Source organism: Uloborus diversus, unplaced genomic scaffold, assembly GCF_026930045.1.
Source record: "Uloborus diversus isolate 005 unplaced genomic scaffold, Udiv.v.3.1 scaffold_13, whole genome shotgun sequence".
Taxonomy (NCBI): Eukaryota; Metazoa; Arthropoda; class Arachnida; order Araneae; family Uloboridae; genus Uloborus; species Uloborus diversus.
In genome coordinates, this window is record NW_026557987.1 from 8,442,230 (window position 1) to 8,469,234 (window position 27,005).

Below are 27,005 nucleotides of genomic sequence, written 5' to 3' on the forward strand. Positions count from 1 at the left end.
TGCCAAAGCGTAAAGCAAAATATTTAATTTGCATCTTTACTCATGTGTACTGGAAACGATATGGTTGATAGCAAGCAAAGAGCGCAATATTTAATTCGCTTCTTGATAATCATAACTTGGAATGAGAGCAGACAGATGCCAAAGTACATCATTTGTGATGTCATAAAGCAGGGGTTCACAACCTGTGGGTCATGAACCCCAAGGGGGTCGCAAAGGATTTCTTAAGGGGTCGCGACATTATCCCTATATTTAAAAATATATTATTGTCAGGGCCGATCCTAGCAGGTGTGCAGGTTGTGCACCGCACAAGGGCGGCCAAAGCAAGGGGCGGCCGCGGGCCGCATCATATAGTTCTTATAATCAAGCAAAATTCATCAAAAATTTCTCACAAGATAACTTATAATAAGTAAAATAAATATGCTGAATTTTAAACGTTCAATTATCAAAGTACGTAAGTTTCAATTTCCCGACAGCATAGCATAGTTTTAAAAAAAAATAGAATGTTAGGGAACATTTTGTTGGTTCATTGTCCATTAATATCTACTCTTTACACACAAGTTTCATTTGGTTGCAAAATTTGTGACAGAACCGTTAATCAGGCATGGATACAGGGGAGGAGAAGTGAGGGAAATGGCCCCCCTCCTGAAGCATGAAAGGATGCCTTCTAAAAGAAGCACTGAGGGCGGCCACTAATGTTTACCTCTCCCCCCCCAACTTTTATAGACCTAAACAATGAAGACATATTTTATTTATATATAAAAAAAGAAGCTATACTGATTATAGATACTCTCGCAAGCATTTCAAACAACAAATTCAGTGTTCAATAATCGTGGATGCGTGGAGAGAAAGTGGAAAATTGCGACTCCCGTGGGAGTCAAACATATTTCAAAAATTTTGTAATTTTCCCCCTTTACGGTAATTTTTTCTAATTAAGATCCCGAATGAACTGCCCGGTTTCTGATCAGGTAGGAGGACAGGGCTCTTGCACCGGGAAGCAAATTTAAATGTGGCTCCAAAAGGGTGCCATGACCTCCTTGACGAGACTAAAGAAGGCTTAAAATTGCGTTTCTAGGACTTAAATTTCGGAAACTTTCGCTGGTTGAACCACCGATCTTAAGGACCCAATTAAGTCTCTGATTCACTCCTTCCACCTTAAATTAATCAAACACAGCCTAAAAATGTTGGTTCTAAAATCCAAAATGTGTTTTCAGAGGACAGCTTTTCCTAATGTCATCAAAAATTGCTTAATGACATTTTTCGGATTTCTTTTTCGAAATTTTTGCGATGGAGGGCACCCAAATCCATTCCCAAACATTACTAGCAAAGACAGTCTCAATTAGCGTCTTTAGAGAGGCCTCTAATCCCACCCCCCTCTCACTTAACGTACTGAAAAAAAAATAAAATTGCATTTTTCAAACATCAGTTTCAAGAACTTTCGGAGAAGGAGCCCGGACCCCCTTTTCTCCAACCCTGTCATTACACCTCGAAATTTTGTTTTTAGACGGTTCCGTGGAGCCACAGAACCCTTCCTGCCTAAACTAGCCTGAAATCGACTTCAGTTTCAAAAAACAATTCGTGAGGGCACACTGAACCCGCGCCCGCTCTTAGTTTCAGCGTTCTCAAACAATGCCTAAAATATGATTTTGGGAATTCATTTCAAAGAAATTCCGGATTCGAACTGCCTGGCTTATGTTACTTTTTACGGCGCTAGGGCATATACCCATCAATGGTCGAGGTGAGGTGGACAAAAGTAAATAGTTGTATTTTTTAGATATTAATATCGAAAAATACCCGAAAGATCCACCGAAGCTTCCCAGTTTCGTTAACGTCTCCAAAGATAATATATAATTGCACTTTTAGAAATATCCGCTTGGGAGCTCTAAAACCCTTCCTTCCCAAAAATAGCCCATAATGGATTTCAGTTCCGAAAAATATTTCGGTTCAGAACATTTTCACGTTACCCCTATCGTTTTCAAATACAGCCAACAATGGGTTTTTGAAACAATAGTGCCGAGAAACACCCGGAGGAAGGCCGCCAGATCCCCTACCGTAAGCAAAGACAGCCTAAATTTGCGTTTTAAACTTCAATTTCGAAAACTTTCGATGGGAGACGATTGAATCTCCCTCCCTCTATACTCAATTCAGCGAGAGCTGATAGAGGAAGTAAACAAAGAGGGTTACTACTTTCATGACTTACTCGCCCGATTGGCAATGCTGTTCGCATTGAAAGCGCGGACATTTCGCTTATCTGATTGGCGCGGTTTTCAATCATCCCAGCGCCAAGCAGACAGCGGTAACGCCAATTGTCACGTTGCTTTGTTTACGTCCACTATCAGCTCTCGCTAAATGGACTATAGCAACATCAACAAAGGTAACCCAAAATGGCGTGTTTCAAACTTTAGTTTCGAAAAATTTTCGGGAAGAGCGCAAACCTTCCTAAGCTACGCTCACCAAAAATAACTTCGAGTTGATTTCAATTTTAAAAGAAATTTAGGAAAGAGCTCCAACATTACTTTCCTCTGAAGTCTCGAAAAAGTTCCTAAAATTGTGATATTTGACGTCAATTTCAAAAATTTCTCCATGCACCTTGAATATACCCGTCTCTTTTGTCCTTGCAACCGAACACAAGGAAAGATGAACTAAAATTATTTTTCATACGCCATTTCGATAATTTTCTCGGAGCAATCCCCCCTCCTCAATCCTTCCACTGATGTCACTGAAGACAGACTATAAAATGCGTTTTTACGACTAGAAAATTTTGGCATCTATAACTTTCTTAAAAGATATAAATTGTACCTAAGGAGTTTCTTACTATAAAACTTTTCTTCCTTCTTATAAGTTCATCATTCTTCTGCTTTCTTTCTTTTTTTTTTTAATTAGAACTTGGTATAGAAATTTGACGAAAGATTTATATGGACGTTAAAGATTAGTCAAAATATGCAAATTACTCTTGAGGGGCGGCACATTAGGTCTTTGCACACGGGCGGCCGACACCCTAGGATCGGCCCTGATTATTGTATAGTTGAAAAATTAAAATACATGGGGGGGAAAATAGCATCAATACTTAAGCGCAATGGCGAATCAAGGAGAAGGACAACGGGTAAGGGCACCCATATAGGGGGGGGGGGGCAAGTGGGGGCACAAGTCCCTCCCCCCCTTTAGAAATGAGAACGTTCTTACATTTAATGCTTTTTTTCTTTGCAAAAGCATATAAAAAATTCTTTTCCAGTCATCTTTACTAATAATAAAGCTGAAAGTCTCTCTGTCAGGAGGATGTCTGGATGTCTGTAGGATGTCTGTGACGTGCATAGCGCCTAAACCGTTCGGCCGATTTTCATGAAATTTGGCACAAAGTTAGTTTGTAGCATGGGGGTGTGCACCTCGAAGCGATGTTTCGAAAATTCGATGCGGTTCTTTTTCTATTCCCATTTTAAGAACAAAAATATCATAAGATGGACGAGTAAATTACGACATTATCATAACGTGGAACCGTAACATGGGCACGAGCCAATGGGCGAGATACGAAATGATCATAACGTGGAACCGTAACGTCGGTACAAGCCAATTGGCGAGAAAATTCACCATACATTATTTGTAAACATACAGGCGAACCAAAAGACCTTTTAATTTTTCTATTACGGGCAAAGCCGTGCGGGTATCATTAGTTAATGAATAAGATATTAAAAATCTCGCGTTTTAATTTCTCTAATCTGTATTGAAATCGGTTTCTATCGGGAAAATATTCTGCTAAACCATGGGAAAAATTTTGAGCCCCCCTTAAAATTTGGCATATGCCCTTGACTACGGGGTTCCCCCACCGTACTAGTCGAATCATCGAATTGTTAACGTCCAAATCGCCACCCCACATTTTTTCCGTTCTAAATATGAAGTTGATGAAACATAATTTCACATAAGAGGGTTGTTTATCTAAAGTTTAAAAATGGAAGGAAATACAGAAAGTTTCTGATAAATGAAGAAATGTACAGATTTTCGACGTGCTTTAACTAAAAGGTGCGTTGAATAAAATTACTGTATAGTACTATTGTTGTGCGGCAATTTATTATTGCTGCATACTATACGTGTTTCATTTTATGCCATTTTCTCTTATTGATTTTGTGCATCATAACCGTAATTTTATTCAATAACACAGCTTTTTTTCAGTTCAGTAAATTTTCAGTTCTCTATATCTAAATTCAATAATGTGAAGTTAAGAAATGGGCTATAACAGTTTCAGCGGTGTTTTCAAGAGTTTAAAATAATTGGTATGTTCATAAAAGTTCATACAGATACCCTTTTCCACAATGCGAAATATCAACCTAGAGTTTCGAAATCTCCGTCGCATAATTCGAGATTCGACTGCATGTCCGAACGGCATCGATACCGAAAGTTTTTTGCCTGACGGGCAAAGTTTGCATGAAACAAAAGAATTCCGTATTTTTCTCTCTAAGCCATGCGCTATTCAAGATGAATATTGAAGAAATGTGAAAGTTTCCATGCCAAACAAACTATAATGGCGTTAGATAGAACGTATGGCGTCAAAATAATATGTCAGATCATATTTTTTAGTATATTGCGAATCTGATCGGTACAAGTTTTGCTCACATTAGACTAGCACTAGTCAGATTCGTTTGAAAATGTGCTTTTTTTTTAGAAAACTTTATTCAAAAGTAGTTTCTAGAAATCACTACAAACTACTTTTTTTTTGTAGCGAACTACTCCCTACCCTACTTTTTCCAAAAAGTAGTGCGCTACACTACAAACCACTAAAAAATGTAGGTACTAAAGTAGCGTCGCTAATTATAGCGCGCTACTTCCAACCACTGGACCAGAGAGTTATGAGGGGAGCATACAATTTTTTTTTAGTATAACTTTGATATACCCCCCCAAAAATTACGCACCAAATCTGGTACTCCCTACGGACTTTTTAGGGTTGCTGTTTCTTATTTTAGTGTTGCCAATTCAGGTTTTTTCAGCTTTTAGGTTTTTGCTGTTGCCAAATTTAGTATTTTCTTGTATTTTGTACAATTTTTTGAGTTTTTTTTAAAAAGTTTTGTGGCAACAAAAACAGGTATTTTGCTTGGCGAGAAAAAGAAATCGCCAAATTTCCGATTTGGGGGGGTATATCAAAGTAGTTCCTTTGTTTTGTATGGAAAAAGTGGGAACACATGTCAATTTCTGAGTTAACGTCAAACAACCTGTAAAGTTGCTGTTGACCAAAATAACGTCGGCCATGCCCGTGGACTTCTCCTCGAACCAGTCCAGCGGCCACCTGTACAGCTTCTTCAACCAGCTCTTTCTCTCGGTCAACAGCTGATCGGGGAAATGACAGTAGAAGACCACTTTCATCCCTTTCCACTTCAGAATGGGAATGCAGGCGGACACTTGGTCACAAAACACGAGGTCCGGTCTCTGGCCGCTGGTGCTCACCACATAAGCGGCGTACATCATTCTAATGTAGGCGCAGAGGGCGAAACATCTCCCGAGGATGCTTCGCGGGATTTTGTCCCCCACGACGTCCACTTCAAACGATCCGTCCGTCGTTTCTGAGAAGGAGTGTTTGGGGTCGTGGTGGTTGGTGACGATGCGGACTTGGTGGTTTTTGGACTTCAGAGCCAAGGCTGCGTCCACGACGAGCCTCTCGGCACCGCCGATTCCCAGATCGGGATGTAGGAAAGTGATCTTCATTTTCGATCACCTAGGAAAAAGTCCACGGAAGAAAATTTGAACCGTCCGCTATCGCCGATGACACGAAAAGTTTGGATTTAAAATCAAAATAGCGGTGTGATGACGACATCGTTCGTTGGTGTTGCCAAAACTGAGGTCCTATTCAGAGTCACAACTGACTACAACTGTATTTTATGTCAAGGACTGCATACTAAGTGCCTTGCCTCCATTCTTTTATCTCCGATAGATGGCAGCACCATCACCGGATCGAACAGTGAATGAGAATTCAGAACTAGTCCAGGAGCTAATAGCTACCTGGTACCACCCCCAGAGGGATCGTTTCACTTGGAGGACATGGAGACCACGAGCCTATTGAACGTCGCCCAGTCCCCTTTAATGACGACGGTGGGTCTTCGACCATCGAGGTTCGAACCCAGGACGCTCCGACCCCGAATCCGACACTCTACCGATCGGGTTACCACGGCCCCAAAAGTTTAGATTTAATAAAATCAAAATAGCAGTGCGATGACGAAATCGTTCAATGATATTGCCAAAAGTGAGGTGAAAGCTATCTATTGGGTCGTGTTCGAACAGAGTAACCAGTTTACTCACACTCACCGATGACTCATCGGAAGCATTTAAATGAATCGGGTCTATTAAACTCACCATAATTAAATGATTAACGCGGTAAGGATTCTCGGATAGCCTATCCTGTATGAAAAAATTCAGGTTGCGTTCGACAAAACTCACCGGTCGACCGGTAAGTAACTGGTACTAACCGAAGCGTTCTATGATCAACCGGTTACCACGGCGGTTACCATTCTAAGCAGTTGATTGGTTGATTGGAGCACGTGATCATTAGCTGTCACGTCATTAACTAACCGATCGCTCTCGGTCGAGCTCGTCGAATGCAACCTATGCTAATCTATGACGTCATCAACCAGTAAGTCTGTTCGAACAAGATCTGAATATCCAGATTTTTCTTTTTTTTGAAAAAAGTAATAAAATGTAAGAAAAATGAAAACTCCAATAAAGGTGACAAGGTGGAATGAATACTTTCAAAAGCATTTTTCTTTATCTTTACGTTTTTCGTTTTGTTGTAAAAGCATTTTGCACAAAGATGGCAACCGTAACTGATGTTGTTGTCGCATGGTAATGGTGGAAAAATTATAATCGCTGTGCTGAATTCCGAAGTGCAATCATGGTAGGTTTTATCTTAATTAATCTCAAATAATAGCAATCTGAAGCTCACTAAAAATTAAATTTTCGTGCCGATTGTCCTAATTTAATAGATAGTCATGTTATTTTCGTGTTTGTTTTGTGTCGTTCTGAGTAAATCATTATTTTTTCATTACAGTTCACACATTTCATTGCAATTTCATTTGTGTGTTTTGTGACTATTATGTTCGAAAAATGTACCCGATTCCTATCAAAACTAATATTTCTGTTTGTATTTGTTACAAAAGGGGGAAAGCACTGTCACCTTGAGAACGAAAAAATTCATGTCAAATCGGCTGTTATGTAGAAAACAAATGGTAGGTCAATGTTTTATTCTATATATAATCTCTATTTTCCTATATAATCTTGCAATTTGTAAACTTCATTATTTGCTATTTGTGTTTGACTTTTTTCGTCATATTTATTTAGTAAGAGGAAATTTTCAATGTAAATCTAATTTGCTTGGACATGCATATAGTATTTTATATTTGCGCAAAATTTGAGTGTTGTGACAGTAATATGCATTGTGTTCTACACTGGTTTTTTACCCTTGAAGACACAAATATTGTGTATTTCAGTCAAGGGGTCGTTGCATGCAGATGCTTTGAAAGAGCTTTTTGGTTGACACTCTAAAGAAAATGTATTAAAAATTGCAACTGTGTCCTTATCACCGAATGCCTTTCGTGTGATAAACCTAAACTGTTGCTAAATCAAGATTTCATGCTGGCGTTTCTCTCGATCTTGTCTTTTCGAAAGAGTCATTTGCATGGTACACACCTAAGTTATTGTCAAAACACTTCTGCAAACTGATTTATTTTTTTAATGGCAGTTTGACAATTAGCAAGTCTAAGGAAGTTTCTTGTTTTAACACATTATACACCACCCAGTCATACCAACTTTTTTTTTCTTGTTTTACCTTCAAAATGTAGCATTTATTGCAACTGTGTCCTTATCACTGAATGCTTTTCGTGTGATAAACCTAAACTGTTGCTAAATCAAGATCTCATGCTGGCGTTTCTCCCGATCTCGTTGGTAGGGAGAGTCACTTGCATGGCACACACATTTTAGTTATGGCCTAAATAAGTGCGATGTGGTAATTATGGTTATTTTTCTACTGTAATTCCGGGTAGATAAGCCCCCCTATTGTTTACGTCGCAGAAGAGGGTATCAAAAGATGGCTCCCACACCCCCCTCTCTATATACATATATATGGATGGGGATCATTTGTTGTAGTTATAAGAACACTAACAACTTGTTGGTTGATAGAAATGGAGTATAAACTTTGTAAAAAGAAAAAAAAAACGAGAAAACGCTACGGTTACGCGATGTTGTCAGATGACATCTACATTTGGTTGGATGAGAATTTTTCACATCATTTTGTTATACTAATCAGTTCATCGAAGAATTGTTTAACTTTTATCAATTTTTTTAAAATTTACCATCATTGAGACATTTTAAAACATTACTCAGACAATAAGGACAAATCAGCGCAAGCTGACACAGCTTTAAGGGAGTGAGACATTAAAATTAATGAAACTTGTTTCATGGTACAATTTGAGAGCTCTGCTAGCGTTTTTAATGAATTTTAACAGTGCTGCTCGATTTGCCGAACATAATAAACACCAAGAAAGAAGGGTGGGGGTGGGGGATTTCTTCAGGATACGCCGCAGATGTTAAATTTCATACCTGCCAACTCTGTTTTTAACAAGACACTCCTGTTTTTTGCTTTCATCTCCCGATTTCCCGTTTCTTACGATTTTCTTCCATTTGCAGTTTTTTTTTCAGTCAATCATCAAAAACTTACTTCTCAATGGATTGCGCCCCTTTCTAGTCGACGAATGTCGGGGAATAAAAATTTTTCCAATTAATACCTCATTTAGTGTAATACCTCATCTTTTGGAAGCTCTCCACATTGCAGGTTCAACAAAGCACGTGCTTTGCCGAAAATTTCAGCAAATTTCAATCTTTTTGCATCTTGAAAATATTTCAATTATTTTGTAATTTTGAATATGTTTTAACATGTGCTGTCCTATACCTTCTTATTTTATATTTTATTTTAATTATACAGTGATTTTTTTTTTGTCTTGGAATGTACAAAACTTTAAAGAAAATCTCCTTATTTGGTTTTTCCTCTGCAGTATATTTTTTCCGCACCTCATGAACTTTGCCTTTTTAAACAGATAATCCGTGGATCCGCAAGAAAATACGGTACATATATCCTATTCACTCACTTCTCCAGTTTGGTCTTTTTGAATTAGCCCTAAGTGTTTACTGCAACTGTGTCCTTATCACTGAATGCATTTCATGTGATAAACCTAAACTGTTGCTAAATAAAGTTTTCATGCTGGCGTTTCTCTCAATCTGTTTGGTAGGGAGAGTCACTTGCATGGTACAGACGTCATCATATGGTAATCAGGGTTGCTTTCAGCGAAAAGTCTAGGACGCACCGGAAGAAAATGGACGAAATAAACTGATTTTCTTCAACTGATGTTCTTTGATATAAAAGTTTATTGTTACGATGAAATAAAATTAGTACATAATTCTAATACACACACATTATATATATTGTCACCTTAGAGCTGGAGTTCCCAACTTGTGGGTCTCCAAGCATATCTTAGGGGGTCATGACATCATCCCTAGATTTAAAAATTTTCATTGCTTAGTTTGAAACATTTAAATACGTAGGGAAAAAGTATTGTTTTAGAGTAGCATCAATACTTGAGCGGTATGGCGAATCCAGGAGAGTGTTCTATGAAGTTGCAGCGAATACCCCCCCTCCCCCTCCATACCAGAAACTAGACGGGGCAAATCCCGAGATTTTTTTTTCACTACCTATTTTTGTGAAAGTACTGTAACAATAATCTATTTTTGTGAAAGTTTTTTTATTAGCATTGTGTTTGGGATCTTTCAAAGGCACATTTTACTTTTTGTTAAGAAAATTAGAGCAATTTAAATGGGAGTTAGAAAGGTTCAAATGTCACTTACTATTTTTTCTAACGTTTTTTTTCTTGGGTTGGGGGGGGGGGGGCAGGGAGGGCTAAGAGGTAGGGAAATTACTATTTACCAGCTCAATAGGCTTTGTACTGTGTACAATTCAGGAAATTATCATCCCCCAAAACTGATGCTACATTGCGTAAATGCAATTTGGCGAAAAACAGCTAAAAATGAGTTTAATACTATGAAAAAGTTCTTACCTAAGCGATTGTTCATATAAATCATCTTAGCATTTCATTTTATGAGTAAACTATGTTTTAAACAGAAAAACAAGTTTTCTATTTTAGAATACAGATTTTTGTAAAATTTTCGATTTTTAAATATTGTTTCCAGAATGTGCCGATTTTCAAAGTTTTGTGAAGCTGCTGATTTTATAACTTGATTTTTGTGAAAGTACCGATTTTAAAATAAGATTTTTGTTAAGGTACCGAAAAACGGTAGTAAAATCAGCCTTTATTGGGCCCTGCTAGAGTACCCGATATCCCAACGTCCTTGAAGATTATCTTGTACTTTGGTTTAGGGACTTCCATCCCTTTGGTTTTTGGAACTTAAGCACCACATTTAAAAAAATCTCACTAGGAAATGAATTAAAAACTTTCCGAAACGACTAGGAATTGCTTTTTAAAAAATCCAGACACTATGCACGGGATCTCGTTGAACCTTTTATGATCCGATTTAGAACCGACACAAATGAACATTTTAAAATATTTTATTTGCATTTACTTCAGAACTTTATTTATTAGGTACAAAACTTTTGAAAACGTATAACCATCACACTTTGTAATCTGACTACATCATCACTTTCTCTTGGAGATCTGATTCGAGATTGTTTTCATCAGTTTCCTCTCATTTATGTGTACTCTTGTCTGCTGCTCTCGGTATTAATGTTAAAATGTGCTATTCAACACATGATGTTTGTTTGAATTATTTGGCTAACTCATCGGAATGCAAGAGCTCATTGAATTGGCCTTTTTCTATCTCACATGCATGAGTTACCTAATGATACTTGCAGTTGTCGTGATGAAATTATAGTTCAGCTGATTGGCTGTGCTGAGATACTTATGTCTTTCGCTCCTATCTGAACAATTGCAATTGACAATCAAAATGTCCCAGAGTTTGATCTTGAATGTGTATCACATCTGTATCTAACTTTCTTTGTAAATTTACTCTTAAAATTAACTTTTAAAACGTAAAAGAATTTGCGTGGGAGTCTAGTGTTGAGTCGAGGAGCCAATTCCCTCGATTTTTTTTTCCGATGAGTGCCGATGATGATTTTAATTTGCTACTCTTGATGGTGCATGATGAAAAGTAAACCACCCATTTTAATCTGAGGCATTCAGTGAAATGTGCAGTCTGATAGTAAGTCAAACAATATATTCTCAAAATAATGTTAATATCTATCATTAGTTTCAGTAATAGCAGTAGAAGAAATTTCTTAAAATTAAAATTTCATAGTATTGAATTTGAAATGGCTGTAAGAGTTGTTGTATGTATGACACTAAATGGTCAATACTGTTAGTCTTATGTGTGAAACATTTGAATTTATGTGATATCTTGAGTTTATTTTTGCTTTGATATGATGTTTCAAACATGTTAGACTTTTGAATCTTCCATGAAACAAAAAAGGTCTGATCAAAGCATGAATTTGCACTGCTTAAAAGTGAGCAAAAATCTGTCCCATTGAAATCTAAACCCTCCATTGCCGTGTCCCTATGACGGTTAAAATGAATAATATGCAGTAAATAATATAATCTGGTTCATCTCTTTACAAAACCTTTAAATTATTTTCTGTAACAATTTCAAAAAAGCTGGTTGATTCTATTACGTATTATATGTTTAACATGCATGCATTTCGGTGATAAATCAACTGTATAATTAAAAATTACTGTATATTTGTTTTGATACATAAATGAAAGTTTCATGTTTGCAATTAATGAGTGTTTAAGTCGAAAAGCTTGATTTGGTATATGAGGGAATTTTAGTTTTGCTTTGATGTGATGTTTCAAACATGTTAGACTTTTGATTCTTCCATGAAACAAAAAAGGTCTGATCAAAGCATGAATTTTCACCTCTTGAAGTGAGCAAAAATCTGTCCAATTGAAATCTAACCCCTCAGTTGCCGTGTCCCTGTGACGGTTAAAATGGATAATATGCAGCAAATAATATAATCTGGTTCATCTCTTTACAAAACCTTTAAATTATTTTCTGTAACAATTTCAAAAAAGCTGGTTGATTCTATTACGTATTTTACGTTAAACATACATAAATTGAAGTTTCATGTAGGCAATTAATGAGTGTTGAAGTCGAACTCTGTCGAAAAGCTTGATTTGGTACATGAGGGAATTTTAGTTTTGCTTTGATGTGATGTTTGAAACATGTTAGACTTTTGATTCTTCCATGAAACAAAAAAGGTCTGATCAAAGCATAAATTTTCACAGCTTAAAAATTAGCAAATATCTGTCCCATTGAAATCTAAACCCTCCATTGCTGTGTCCCTGTGACGGTTAAAATGAATATGCAGTAAATAATATAATTTGGTTCTCTCTTTACAAAACCTTTAAATTATTTTCTGTAACAATTTCAAAAAAGCTGGTTGATTGTATTACGTATTATATGTTAAACATGCATGCATTTCGGTGATAAATCAACTGTATAACTAAAAATTAATGTATATTTGTTTTGATCCATAAATTAAAGTTTCATGTAGGCAATTAATGAGTGTTGAAGTTGAACTCTGTCGAAAAGCTTGATTTGGTATATGAGGGAATTTTAGTTTTGCTTTGGTGTGATGTTTGAAACATGTGACTTTTGATTCTTCCATGAAACAAAAAAGGTCTGATCAAAGCATGAATTTTCGCCGCATAAAAATTAGCAAATATCTGTCCGATTGAAATCTAAACCCTCCGTTACTGTGTCCCTGTGACGGTTAAAATGAATAATATAAACTGGTTCATCTCTTTACAAAACCTTTAAATCATTTTCTGTAACAATTTCACAAAAGCTGGTTGATTCTGTTACGTATTTTTAGTTAAACATACATGCATTTTGTGATAAATCAACTGTATGACAAAAATTACTGTATATTTGTTTTGATCCTTAAATGAAAGTTTCATGTTTGCAATTAATGAGTGTTGAAGTTGAACTTCGTTGAAAAGCTTGATTTGGTACATGAGGAAAAGATAGCGATTTTAGTTTCGAAGTTCATGGCCAACTTGTAACTAACCTGATGGCTGCTGTGTGGAACTTGAATTTCAAGTTTTGCTTTTGAATAGTAGCGCCTTTGATGATTCCATTTGCTACTCTCGATGGTGCATGATGAAAAGTAAACCACCCATTTTAATCTGAGGCATTAAGGTAGATTTAACATAGAAGTATTTCTTCATCGAATGGAGCTGAAGCAATCAGTTTCAATAATGCATATGCACCTCGTTGGCATAAAATTGATCAACGTGGAATATGCATTTGGTCCTTTGTATTATCAACTGGTTAAGGATTTATTAGATGAGATAAAATCCTGTTAACGTAAAAAAGATAATTTTGATTCTGTTAATTTTTCATCGACGAGGTTCTGCTGTATTGGTTTAAAATATAATTTCATCTCTGAGGTCGAGAACAGAGTCGCCCGATTGCCGAATGCGAGTGGGGTGCTTTAGCTTCTCGGACAGTATCGGGAGGAAAAATACACTGTTTTGCTAATTGGCTTTTCAGTCACCATTCCTTCCACAGTGGTAAGTCCTCTATTCTGTTTAAAGAGGAATGTCACATCCATATTGTCCTATCTTATGTAGGTGACTTTTTTTTTTTTGTTACTTCAGATTTTTCAAATGATGTTTTAAGAGTGTTTGATTCTTCCATAAAATAGGATCAATGCCTGGAGTTTATTTTTCCTTATTTATCCCTTTATTTACCACATTATCAGTTACATGGAGGATCTGTTTGAAGTATCGTTTTTTGTTAATATGTTAGAGAAAATGAAGCTGTGAACGATAAAAACTTACTTTGTAATCACTGACAGTGGTGGAAAACGGTTCTTTCGAGTATCATCGATAAAATGAAGGTCAAAAAAATGTTGAAAACTCGGGCACAAAAGTAAAAGGTGGAATCTATTTCTAATAGTAAAAGATAAAATACTAGATAGTTTTAAGTAAGTAGATAAAAATGTACACAAGTGATGAGCTCACACTATAGCATTTCGAAGTAAAGAAGGTTAGAAGTTTCAAAGGTTATAGGGTGTTACTTGTATGACTAACCTAGTTCCATCTGGTGTGATTATAATTTTCGCTATATAACTTGGTTAAATAATTTGTTGTGATACATTAATGAAAGTTTCATGTATGCAATTAATGAGTGTTGGAGTATTAGTAACCGATAGGAGTCAAACTCTGTCGAAAAGCTTGATCTGGTAAGTGAGGGAAAGATCGCGATTTTAGTTTCGAAGTTCATCGTAATGGCCGACTTGAATTTCAAGTTTTGCTTTTGAATACGAGTGCCTTTGATGATTTCATTTGCTACTCTTGATGGTGCATGATGAAAAGTAAACCACCAGTTTTAATCTGAGGCTTAAAGGTAGATTTAACATAGAAGTATTTCTTCATCGAATGGAGCTGAAGCAATCAGTTTCAATAATGCATATGCACCTCGTTGGCATAAAATTGATCAACGTGGAATATGCATTTGGTCCTTTGTATTATCAACTGGTTAAGGATTTATTAGATGAGATAAAATCCTGTTAACGTAAAAAAGATAATTTTGATTCTGTTAATTTTTCATCGACGAGGTTCTGCTGTATTGGTTTAAAATATAATTTCATCTCTGAGGTCGAGAACAGAGTCGCCCGATTGCCGAATGCGAGTGGGGTGCTTTAGCTTCTCGGACAGTATCGGGAGGAAAATACACTGTTTTGCTCATTGGCTTTTCAGTCACTATTCCTTCCACATTAGTGAGTCCTCTATTCTGCATAAAGAGGAGTGTAACATCCATATCGTCCTCTTTTTGCATCCTGCAAGTATTTCGATTATTTTTAATGTTGGGGTGGATTTTTAGTGCTACCTTATCTGCTTAATTTGTTCATCATTTCAATAATATTTTTATTTCTTTAATTTATTTTAGAAAAAAACTTATGTTCTCACTCGTTTAACTATAAACTATAATGTTTTTAATGAAAAAAAAAATGTATTTTTCTCTAAAAAATATGAAAAGTTGACACTATAGTGTGATGCAGCCAAGATTGACCTCTGGTTCCCCCAACCCTTTCTTCAAGGGCTCCGGGGTTAAAAATTGTTGCCTCTTTTTTCAAAATTATTAATTATACTTAATTAAATACGTATTACCTTTAAAACTGGTAAATAAGACATTTTTTTGAATTTTTGAATATCACGGCTTCTAGGTTCTACTTTGATGTGGTTTTGGATATCATCCCTTTCACGAAATTTTTTTTGATATCATCTCTTTTTGCCAGGGTTCAAGCTGGGTTCAAAAGTTCTTTAGCATAAAAGCTAAAATTGAGGGGAAAATGTTAGCAAAATGGTAAAATGTTACACATTCTCATATATTTATATATGCCTCAGTGTGTTTCATCTCCAGTTGAAAATAAAATTCATATTTCATCTGTGACATCTTTGAAGAAATAAGTACAACTATTTTTTTTTAAACATAAAATAAAAGAAAACACGATTGATGTTTAAAACGTTGCAATCTCTTCCTCCTAATAAAGCAGTTTTTGGGGGGACATAATGCTAGATAAGACTAATAGTTATTGAACTTAATTGTAGTTTAAACATCTTAGCTAAGATTTAAAAAAGATGAAGTGGATTATCGCCATACATGCTTCCTTTCTAGGATCATAGATTTCTTCTTTTTTTAAAAAATTAATTTATTTTTTATCTGGGCAAAAAAGCGAAAATGCATTGCTTTATTTTCGCAATTCAGATAGCGTTTTCGCATTATGCGAAAAATGCGACCGTAGCGGAAACCCTCCTTTTTGCTCTCTGACCTCTCATCCATGGAACCACTGCTCTAAAATTGCAGGGAAAATAGAACTTTCAAGACAAACAGTTTGGGTATGAGTATCAATCGTCTCTGCTTTCTTCCGCAGGTGGTGGACGTGATCCATCCCGGCAAGGGATCCGTGCCCAAGACGGAGATCCGCGAGAAGCTGGCCAAGATCTACAAGACCACCCCGGACCTGATCTTCTGCTTCGGATTCCGGACCCAGTTCGGGGGCAGGAAATCCTCCGGATTCGCCCTCATCTACGACACCCTGGACTACGCCAAGAAGTTCGAGCCCAAGTACAGGCTCATCAGGGTGAGTAGCCTCTCAATATCTCCACGGCGATCCCGATCACAATGACAGAACCCTTTTTCAATTAAGTACTGCAACTTTCTTGTAATTCTAGAAACTGCACATTTTTGTTTTGTTCCGAACACATACTTGCCAACTCAGGCTACGGCAAGAAGTTCGAGCCCAAGTACAGGCTCATCAGGGTTGAGTAGCCTCTCAATGTCTCCACGGCGATCCTGATCACAATGACAGGACCCTTTTTCATTTAAGTACTGCAACTATCTTGTAGTTCTAAAAACTGCACATTTTTGTTTTGTTCTGAACACATACTTGCCAACTCAGACTACGGCAAGAAGTTCGAGCCCAAGTACAGGCTCATCAGGGTGAGTAGCCCATCTGCACTGTCTCCACAGCGATCTTGGTTGAAACGACAGAACCCTTTCTCATTTAAGTACTGCAACTATCTTGTAGTTCTCGAAACTGCACGTTTTTTTTTTTTTCCGAACACATACTTTCTACATACCATTTCTACTGTTGTTTAACTGTTTCCGTCTCCCGATTTCCCGTTTTTTACGATTTTCTCCCGTTTTTGCAGTTGTTTCAGTCAATCATCAAAAATTTTCACTTTCTTCTCAATAGATGGCGCCCTTTTTTCAGTCTATCAATGTCAGGGAATAAGAATTTTTCTAATTAATAACTCATTTAGTAAAAATTAATTTTTTGGAAGCTTTCCACATCGCATGTTTGAAGAAGCGAAAAATGCAGCAGATTTCAATCCTTTTGCATCTTGAAAATATTTCAATTATTTTGAAAGTTTGAAGTTATTCTAACATGTGCTACCCTATACCTAATTATTCTGTATTTTATTTTCGTTATGTGTTGATTTTTTTCCTCCGGATTTTAAGTAATTAAATTTTTGTCGCTATGGAAATGTAGAAAAACTTTATGCAAATTCTCATTATGTGGTTTTTTTGCTGCTATTAATGAGCTTACGTCTGAAAAAAATCCCGAATTCTTTTAAATTTATTAATCATGTCATTTAAAAGCATAATTTAATAATTCTGTTGTGAAGTTACATTGCTGCTGAATCATCAATTCGCGTCTGGTGGAATCTTTTTTTTTTTTTTTCGAAGGTTGGCAAGTATGACACTGATATGAAAGTTATATGTCTGATCACTTTTGAAGTATTTTAATATCACTTTTTCTTTTGAAACTGGGTTATAGTTTTGTCCGGGCAAAACCCATTTTTGTCATGCCGCTGACGCAATCAGCCAAAACTGGATTTAGCCACCCTAAGGCTGGCCCAAAACTGTATTGTATACAAATGCCCTGATATATATTGTGTACACATAGTTTGCATGCATAATATTGCAGATTTTATTTTTAATGGATGATTAAAGGAAATCGTTTATGTATTCATCATAGTTAAAGTAATTTTCATAACTGATTTAATTCAATGCAACTTTTCTTTAACATTAAAAATTATTCACAACAAAGACAAAAGACACTCATTTATTATGAATACTAACCAGCCTGCAAAATAATCTAATGGCTATTCTTCACAAAACTTGTAACATGTATTCAATTTGTGTGTATTAAAATATAAGTAATATACTACTTTGATTAAACTTGAAATTAAATTTGTGTCACAAAGCTATGAAACAAATATGTATTTTGCCATTTACACTGTTTGAACCCTATTTTTTTAAAAATGTATCACATAATTCTACTATGAGGTGACTAACCTTTTAGGACATGCCGTCATTTATTATTTGCGTAGAGTATAAAATGACCTGTTAAATAGTGAATAGTGACTGATATGTGATTGATGTTTCATATTTCTTTTAATTATGTACCCATTTATTTTGATTTTAAACTTTATTATGTCTTATATCCATGTCCAATTGCCAAAACGGATTTTGTCCAAACTGGTTTTACCTGGTTTTATCCACGGTTAAAACCACCACTGGCCGAAACTTTGAAGACCCTGTCCAAAAACGACATTCCTAGAGTTCCTTCTAGACTCAAAATATTATCGAGAGAGAGAGATTTCGGGTCCTATTATACTGTCGATTTTAAAACTCCTGTCTGCTTTGAAAGAAACGTTGAAAATACACATTTCAAAGCTCTCTCGGGCGTATTTCAGTGATTTTTTTAAAAGTGAGTTTAAGTAGGGGTTTTCTTACAAGAAATAATTCAACTTAATTTGTGTAAAGTCTATTGCTTCTAGAATTTTTTTTTTTTTTTCGGGGAAAAAAAAACACATTTGTACATCATGAGAAAATAGCTTCCCGTTTAAGATTTCAATCCTTTTAGCATATTTTATTATAAGGTTTGCATAAAAGAATATCCTGGTTTTAAAAATATAATATTTCATAAACTATTACACTCATCACTGTAAATGTTAATGCTCTGCAAATAATTACAGACAAAATTTTTTTATGACTGTCAAATGACTATCATAGCTAGCTCCTCTTTATATTAAACTTATTATACAATTAGTCATCACTGGAATGAAGTATAGTTTTTTTATCTACTGAACATAACCCCTATTTAAACTCTACATTAAGTCTCAATAACTCCGGTACTTTGAATATAAAATTTATATTAATAATATGAATATTGTTCGTTTATTTTTGAAAATGACCAAAAAGTTATTTACTTTATTTTTATGACATATTAATACATCATTGCTATAACAAATTAATTAAGGTATTCTTTTTTCATTTTATATTCAAGAAATTGTTATTAGTAATGTAACAGTTTTAGTTCAGATTAAAAGTGCCTCATTAAATATTAAACGTTGGTCACAAAAAAAAGAGTGTCTTAGGACTGTAAGTACTAATACATATTTTTTTTAATTTCTGTATCATATAACTGTAAAACTAGCTAGGAGAAGAAAAGATATAAATAATAGATTAGATATAAATAATAAAAGAAACCTTAATTTTATGTCTACATATTGTTAAAATAATATAAGAAAATAAAGAGGTAAATTAAAGATGCATTTACTATTTCGAAGACAAATATCGAATATACATCAAAATATCGGATATTTTCGAACCCTGGTATTTATTGTGACCCTTTAAAATGCAACTTTATCATAGTTTTGCTTAAATCTATTCTATTAAATGCCAAACTCCTTTCCGTTACGTTTTGCTTAAATGCTGCATTATTTACGGCAGCTTGAGCTCTTGTAATTTTATCTGTTAAGTTGCTCGCAGGGTTGGCAAGTTTTTGCCGGAGGCGGAAAAAACCAAGGTTTTTACCGCCCGGCAAAAATAGGTTTTTGCCAAAGTGGCAAAAATAGATTTTGTGTTAACAACTTAAGGACAGTTTATTTTTTTCCTTTTATATACAAGTAAAAGCATGAAAATATTTTGATAAAAGGCTTTGCCATTTTCTGTAGAGTGAGCTAGTGTCACTAAAAAGTAGAGTGAATATCGAATGCACATATTGATCAGCTTTTTTTTTTCATCTTTTTAAATTCTTCTCTTGGCTATCCATTTTCCCAGTAAGTGAGAAAAAATGCATTAATTCTTGAGTGAGGAAAAGTTAATATTTTTCTATATTCAAGTAAATATTCTGTTATTAATTAAATAGCTTAAAAATCTTAGTGGGATCAAAGAAAAAGTGATTAATTATTTATATATATGTATATATATATATATATATATATAATTAGAATTCAATTTTTTTATTCATTTACTAATAAGCTTAAGTAAACAATCTTTGTTTTAGCATTGAAGGAATTGGCTCATTCTGAAAACATTGTTTCAGCAAACATTTAAAATCTAAAGTTTTGCAATCCCAACATTTGTTTTTTATTTATTTTTCACCTTATAAATGAGAAGTAACATGGAGAGACATAACTAAAATATTAAAGTGCATTATTTATATTATATTGTCACTATTTCTTGATTAATACTACTTTATTTGCAATTAGGTTTTTGCTGTTTTTTCCATTTTTGCCATGGTTTTTTCCACTGTCCCGGCAAAAATACCTTTTTGCCGGCAGAAAACCCAACCCTGGTTGCTCGTGATTTTTATTTTGTTCCCGGTTAAGTGAAGCTTTGTTTTTTGCAGAACGGTTTCGGCGAGAGGACGAGGACCGGTAGGAAACAAAGGAAAGAAAGAAAGAACAGAATGAAAAAAGTGAGAGGCACAAAGAAAGCGAAAGTAGGCGCAGCGGCTGGCAAAAAGGTGAGAACTTCCTCTGAATGCTGAAAATATAGAAAACGTTTTTAAATCGTAAAGCTTTGGTTCACATTCAAAAGTTTGAAATGAATTACTACAAAGAGTCATTCTAAACTAAGAAATTAAGAGAGAAGAAATGTAGGCTAAAGCTCTTGCAAAGCACCACCTACTTCTTCTTTTAATGGCTGATTTTAAATTAAATCGTTTTAAAGTTAGTATTTATAACCTGTCGCCTATCATCATTCAAAAATAGAGACATACCGAGTACTCGGGAACTACTACTCAGCCAAACTTTGATCAGATACTCTTCCAATACCGAGTAGTTGTAAAGAACTGAAAAAAGTTCCAAGACAGATTTTACAAATAATGAAAAATTGCAGGCATATAATATACTGCCGTCATTTACAAGTCAAATTCAAATTTTGAGAATAATGAAGTTTCAGGGTTCCCACGGTCCTTAAAAGTCCTTAAAAACTCCTCATTTTTCATATTTAAAAATAAGGGCCCTTAAAAGTACTTAGTTTTTGCTCAAGGTCCTTAAAACCCTTTGAAAGTCCTTATTTTTCACTACTGCTGGCAACTTTTTGAACAGGGGCACTTTCTAAAGAAAAAATTCAAAGCTGTCTATAATCGTTCGAGAACGAGGTTGTGTAAACGTAATTGCAGGCAATTTTTTAAGTTTGGAGATTTAAGAGGAATGGTTTAAGAGTCCTTAGGAATGTTTGAACCCTTGGAATGTTTTGAAAGGTACTGAAGTCAAAAAAAAAGTTTAGGCTCTTAAGTGACGTAAAAATATTGGAAAGAGGTCCTTTTTTTTTTTAAACTGAAGTCTTGAAAATGCTGAAGTTTTAAAAGCTATGTTTTTTAGGCTATCTTTTTGTGAGTTGGGGAGAGGGGGTTCTGAGGCTCTCTCTCTCCTGAAAAACTTTTGCAACTGAAGTCTTAAAACTTTTAGGCTTTCTCTTGTCTTGAGAAATACCAAGGTAAAGGACATAGGAGTTCTTTGTAGAAAAAATTAAAATCAGGAGCCTTAAAGACTCAATTATTGGCCATTTTTCATGAGTATAGAGGAGGGTTTCAGGGCTTGCCCCCCCCCCCTCCTCCGACAAATTTTGAAGCTGGATTAAAACTTCTCAGCTGTCTTTAGGTTGGAGGCAGGCTCACAAAAGATTTTCGAATTTGTACTCTTATGATTTTGGATGGTCTTTGGTAGTGTAAAAATAGGGCGGGGGGAAAAATCCGAAACTGAACCGTTAAAAACGCAAATTTAAGACATTTTCTGGTGAATTTATCATCAGGGTTTAGAGGGCTCTCTTTCAAAACAATTTTGAAGCTAGTATATTTAGAACTCTGCACCAAGCTATCTTTGGTGATTCAAGGGTTAAGAACGTTTTGGGCTCTCGTATGAAACTTTTATGTTGTCTTTGGTGATGTAAATATAGGAGGACTTAGAAGAAATTCTGAAACTGGAGTCTTAAAAATGCAAATTTAGGCCTTTGGTAAATGTAGGGGTAGGTGTTAGGTGATTCTCTTCCAGCCTCCGGAAGTGTTTTAGAATTGATGATTTATCGGCCCAATTTTAAGCTGCTGTCTTTTGTTGTTAAGTTAGGAGTTGGCGAGATTCTCCCAGAAAAATTTCCAAAGCTGACCTGTATGTAAAGAACACTGCTTTAGGAAATTAAGTGACTTATAGGGGGAGAATTAGAAGCCACTCTGCCAAAAATAGTTTTAGTATTGAAGTCTTAAAACTTTTAGGCTGTGTTTGGTGGGATAAAAGTAAGACTCTCCTTTGAAAGTTTTTGAAACTGGAGTCACTCCAGTTTCAAAAACTTTCTCCGCTCCGAGTGGTAAAAACGCAAATTTAGACAATTTTTTGTGAAGTTTGGAGGGCTCTCCCTCAAAAATTGTTCATAACTGAAGTTTTAAAACACTATTTTAGGTCATCTGTAGATGATTTAAGGCTAAGGGAATTCAGGCGCTATTCTGTAATTTTGGAGATTTAGGGAGAGTAGTCAACTAATTTTAAATGGAAAAAACATTCGTTTTGTTAATGAAGATTTTGCATTCTTATTAAATAATGTTTCCCAACAAATCAGCAGTCTCAATGCATTTTGTGCTATTTTTGCTCATTTTGCATAGAAAAAAAAATTAGTGCCTGAAATAGTATTATTGGCTAAGTGCATTCAAGTAACAAGGAGGAGTAGAAATATAACCTTATGAGAAGGAAAAATTGGCTATAAGTGAAATCGGACCAATTTAGTTGGACAGGGAGAAAGTCCTGTGGTCACCTTGTGTATATCAAGGGCTAAAATTCAATTTCTTCAGTATGCTAATATTGTAAAAGTTTGCTTGGTACTGTGCTTATCTCAAAATTTATACTAATTGTTAGCAAGCAATTATTTTTAATATAAGATAATGAAACTTCTCTGGGCAGGAATTTCCTGTTCGTACTATTTTCAAGGAAGGGATTCGAGAAAGTTCTGTATGTGTCATCCTGCCCTGAATTTTAGCCCTTGAATAAATGATTCGAGATAATGATTTATATTAACTATAATATTTAATCATACTAAAAACTAAACTATTAAAATAAGTACTATTAAATTAGTTCTCCTTCTGAACATCCATTTAAGAATGTTGTTTTGGAAAAAATTAAGAATTGAACTTTTTTTTTTTCTTACATCAACTATTTTTAGTCTGACTTTGCAATGTTAAAAGTGTTATTTTTCTGCGGAAAAATGCTTAAAAACTAAGGCATATTTGTATGATACATATATTTGGATTTAATAATAAATAAGTTGTTGAATAGTTGATATTTTGAGGTCCTTAATTTATTTTAAAAAGGTCCTTAAAAAATCCTTACTTTTTGTTTTGGTAAAGGAGTGGGAACCCAAAGTTTGGTATGTTTCAGTAGAGTATATCTTATATTTTAATGCCCCAAAGTTAATGTGAAACTTATTTAAACCTTAAAAGCACACATGTGCCGGAACACTGCAGACATGTGTTTTGGCATTAGAAGGAACTATTTTTTTTTTCATTGAACAAAATGTGATCTTCTGGATTTAAAGAACATCCGAGTAATAAAGTTGCATCACTGAAATCGTTATTAAATTCACTGTTATCAAATTAAACCTTATTGTATCAAGAAATATTTGCTAAAAAGTTGGAATCTATACTAAATGTTTTGCATATGATGCAATACTAATTAAAAATAAAATGTGTCATACATTGTGCAATTTTTTTATTTTACACCATTTATTCTTTGTAAAACGAATAAATAACATCTCATCCTAATAAGTTTAACTTCCAGAGTATAACGAAACATGATCCCTGCTAAACCACTTAGTAAAATCTTGACTTGAAAAATGACGTAAGAGTGGTTTGGACCCCCCCCCCTCACCTGCGGGACCCTTATGTAATTAATGAATGGCCCCTTAGAAATGTCGAATTTCTTCTCTTGAAACTCAAGAATACCTTATTCCAGAAATTAAGTAGTAAAGATATATGTCCTGGCATTAACAAACAAATAAACAGGTGTTCTAAAATTCTTGCAGAAACCCTACATTCACACTTTTCTATTTCATCAATTTCTTCATGATAGTGTAGAAGTTGTTCTTAGTGTCTCTTTTTGAGAGGTTCTACTGTATACCATTTATATTGAGTTTAGTTTTGTTTCTTTGACTTGATTTGTATATTGCTTGCATTTTATTTTTGCTTGAATTCTTATTTCTGCATGCGTTTTGTATGCCATGTTTTTAATGATCTTTCTTTTCTTTATTTTTGATTTTGTCCTGGTGAGTTTTTCTCTTTTTTTTTCTTTTTTTCCTGTGGATGTTTTTTGCGCCAGTGATTTTATTTTCCCCTCTTAACTTTTCCCTTTGTTGCTCGATTCTCATGTTTTCTGATGTTGCTTGCTTGTCAGTAGAGAACTGTTTTGTTCTTTTAAACAATTTAATTGTGCACTATTAAACCTGAAAAATCTTTTTAAAAAAAGAAAGTTATTTTTAATTCATTTTTATCACACAATTGACCAATATGGGATTCAAAATTAGGATCTGCATAGCTTTCGCAAAGCTGCTAGATTTGGTTTGCCCCCCGACTAAAGCAGCATTAGAGTTTATTCTAGCCAAAAGGATGCTGCTCATTAACTTGGAATTCAATTTTACCAGTTTATTTCTCTTTTTTCTAAAACCTTTGTGAACCTTTTTTGGAATTTTTCAGAATGAAATTTGTTTAAAAAAAAAAACAGAATTTTATATCATTTTTAAAGATTTTTTCATTAACTGAGGGGAATTATATCTCAAAGAAAATATATTTCATTTATCTTTAAAACATTATTCTTATATTTGGCAATCAAATTCCTGGTTTGCTAATTCTGTATTAGTTATCAGTTTCATTATCCCTCTTGGCTTTGAGAGGTTCTCCGTCTCCAGCTCAGTCACTTCCCATTCCAGGCTGATGGGTGCAAATAAGCACAAATCTGTGGTATGACTGAGCTGGCAGCGTATTTTATGCATTACTCTTATATTCGTATACTCCTTGTTGAGTTTGAAATTAAGATAGTGAAATGCTCAGAAAAGTTTTTCGATGCCCATCTTCAAAAGTTGGCAAGTAGGGTCTCTGAACGTGTTTCATCATGAAATGTGCATTAATGACTGGTCCACAGTGTCACACAATAAAAATAGTGCTGCGTAGACTCTAGTCACCTACAACATTTTGCGGAGCCCTTTGATTGCTTTAAGTTTCAGCTACTGCATGTGTGGAGTGCCATTGTTTGCATGGAATGGTTTGAAGCGTGCGATTGGATTGATTCGCCCACTAATCGATTTAACGACCCCTCACTAACACGAACGACCCGAGTTCATCGTTATTGGTAACACGATCGTTTTATTTTCGCAGAAACATTAGAGCCTGGCGAGGACCAATGCAGCCGATGTATTCTTTTCTGCTTTCCCGTACGAGCTCGTAACTGCTATTCTTCTTCTTTTGCTCTCTTGACTGTTAATAGTGTGCTGTTTTCCCGTTTACGTCACTCATTTTATTTATTCTTTTTTTTTTCAGACATAATGAAGATCGAGTCGTGTATCCAGTTTTCACAATAAATTCATATATGTACGTCCATTGTGTGATTTCTTGTATCGTGGTCTGTGTCGTCACATTTCCAATCATGTTTGAACCAGGGTTGTAGTTTTGGCCGGACAAAACTGGATTTAACCGCCACAGAACTGGCCGAAACTAAATTACGTGAAAATTCACTTCTAATTTGTATGTATGTGAGAGGTGTGTGTTTTGCAACTCATAAATCTGTTAGTTGGAAGTTTTTTAATTGAGCACAGCAATTTTAGTTAATTAAATATTAATATTAGTGAAGTAATTTATATTATTATAACAATAGTAGTGAACAAATTTTTCTTTCTTCAAAATTAACTGAAATTGCTCACAACTAAACAGCCTGTTTTGTATTCCTTATGTCTTACAAAAGACATAATGAATACAAAACAGCCTGTAACATAAATAGAGTAACTTTTCAGTTGCCTTTTAATTTTCAAAAGTATTTCCCCCTGTACCTTTCGTTTTGTTTTTAAAAAATGCCTATGTTTATAAAAGTTTTCTCGCATTTATTCTTCAAAATTACTTGCCTTCAAATACTAAGTACATTGGTGTGAGAGAATTAAAATCTATCTATTCAGATTACAACGTTTCACTCTTATTATTTTTTTAATGTTTCTGCATATTTTTCATGTAAACCTTATCTTCTAAACATGCTGTAATATCTACAAACTGTAAAACGTACAATTCAGATAAATAATGAAAGATGATTGATTATGGTTTGTTTTGCATTTCTTTTTAATAATTTATTATTTGGTTTTCATTTAAAATTTGATAATTATCTAAGTGGCCAAAACTGGATAAAACTGATTTTATCCTGGCCGGTTTTAACCGGTTTTTATCCACGGTTAAAACCACTACTGGCCGAAACTCTTACAACCCTGGTTTGAAGTATCGGAGTTACTCTCGTTTACATTTTCGTCGCAATTTGCCATCGTTGATGCACATGGCAATCACAGTATAACCTCGATGTAACGATTGTCAAGGGACTGGAAAAAAATTATCGTTGAATGGAAGAGCATAGACATTCAATACAGTCAGATACAGACCAATAAAATGGGTTACTAAATTGAGGAAATCGTTAAATCAAAGTTATACTGTACTAGCAAAAATACCCGGCGTTGCCTGGGTCAGTTATAATTATTAGAAAAAATCGTTACTTGCTTTTGTTTTCTGGCTTTAAGTGAAAGAATTTAAAACACATCTTTTTGACATGATTAAAAATCGAGTTTCTTCCTTACCCATAAAAGTAAAATAGCAATAAGTATAAAGAACAAAGTAGAATAGATTTAGAAACGAAAGCACTATATTTAAGCATATACAAATTTAAAAAACATGAAATTAATCTTCTCATGTTTAAAAAGATTAATCTGTTGATACTTTTTTTTTAACATGGAGTCTAAAACCTTCTCTGTATGGCTAATGAAGTACGAAGTGATTAAAAAAAAGTAGCTGCGCTCGTAATCCCCTTATACTTGCTTTAGTTATTTCGGGAAATTTCAATCATTGTGGCTCTTGGTGCGATTCGAAGTAATAAAATTTGGCG

General features: G+C 34.8%; 2 protein-coding genes and 2 non-coding genes across 6 annotated transcripts in view; 3 read left to right on the forward strand and 1 right to left on the reverse strand.

Annotated features, from left to right (window-relative positions):
- Positions 1-5,778, reverse strand: part of LOC129232586 (alpha-1,3/1,6-mannosyltransferase ALG2-like) — a 41,179-nt gene extending 35,401 nt beyond the window's left edge. For both annotated transcript variants that reach the window (XM_054866719.1, XM_054866718.1), the window contains exon 1: positions 5,196-5,778. In XM_054866719.1, coding sequence (XP_054722694.1) covers positions 5,196-5,685 — 490 coding nt within the window. In that variant the 5' untranslated portion in view covers positions 5,686-5,778. The remainder of the gene's footprint in view (positions 1-5,195) is intronic.
- Positions 5,779-6,778: 1,000 nt separating this feature from the next.
- Positions 6,779-25,469, forward strand: LOC129232602 (40S ribosomal protein S24-like). Of its 2 annotated transcripts, XM_054866735.1 has the most exons (6): positions 6,779-6,868; positions 7,131-7,199; positions 15,971-16,180; positions 20,243-20,359; positions 25,250-25,305; positions 25,412-25,469. In XM_054866735.1, exons 1-5 carry the CDS (start codon positions 6,866-6,868, stop codon positions 25,256-25,258), a joined length of 408 nt encoding a protein of 135 aa, XP_054722710.1. In that variant the 5' UTR covers positions 6,779-6,865; the 3' UTR covers positions 25,259-25,305; positions 25,412-25,469. The 2 variants fall into 2 exon arrangements, with proteins under 2 accessions (XP_054722710.1, XP_054722711.1); XM_054866736.1 differs by lacking the exon at positions 25,250-25,305.
- LOC129232681 (small nucleolar RNA snR60/Z15/Z230/Z193/J17) lies at positions 10,885-10,966 on the forward strand. Its single transcript, XR_008581379.1, has one exon. It is a non-coding gene; the product is annotated as a small nucleolar RNA snR60/Z15/Z230/Z193/J17 (small nucleolar RNA).
- Positions 11,137-11,211, forward strand: LOC129232680 (small nucleolar RNA SNORD24). The gene has a single exon (XR_008581378.1). It is a non-coding gene; the product is annotated as a small nucleolar RNA SNORD24 (small nucleolar RNA).
- Positions 25,470-27,005: the final 1,536 nt, after the last annotated feature.

Bases quoted from the DNA above. Each gene is read 5' to 3' on its own strand.
- LOC129232602 (XM_054866735.1), top strand. The intron at 7,200-15,970 runs GTAGGTCAATGT...TTTCTTCCGCAG, and splicing joins TGTTATGTAGAAAACAAATG to GTGGTGGACGTGATCCATCC. The intron at 16,181-20,242 runs GTGAGTAGCCTC...TGTTTTTTGCAG, and splicing joins CCAAGTACAGGCTCATCAGG to AACGGTTTCGGCGAGAGGAC.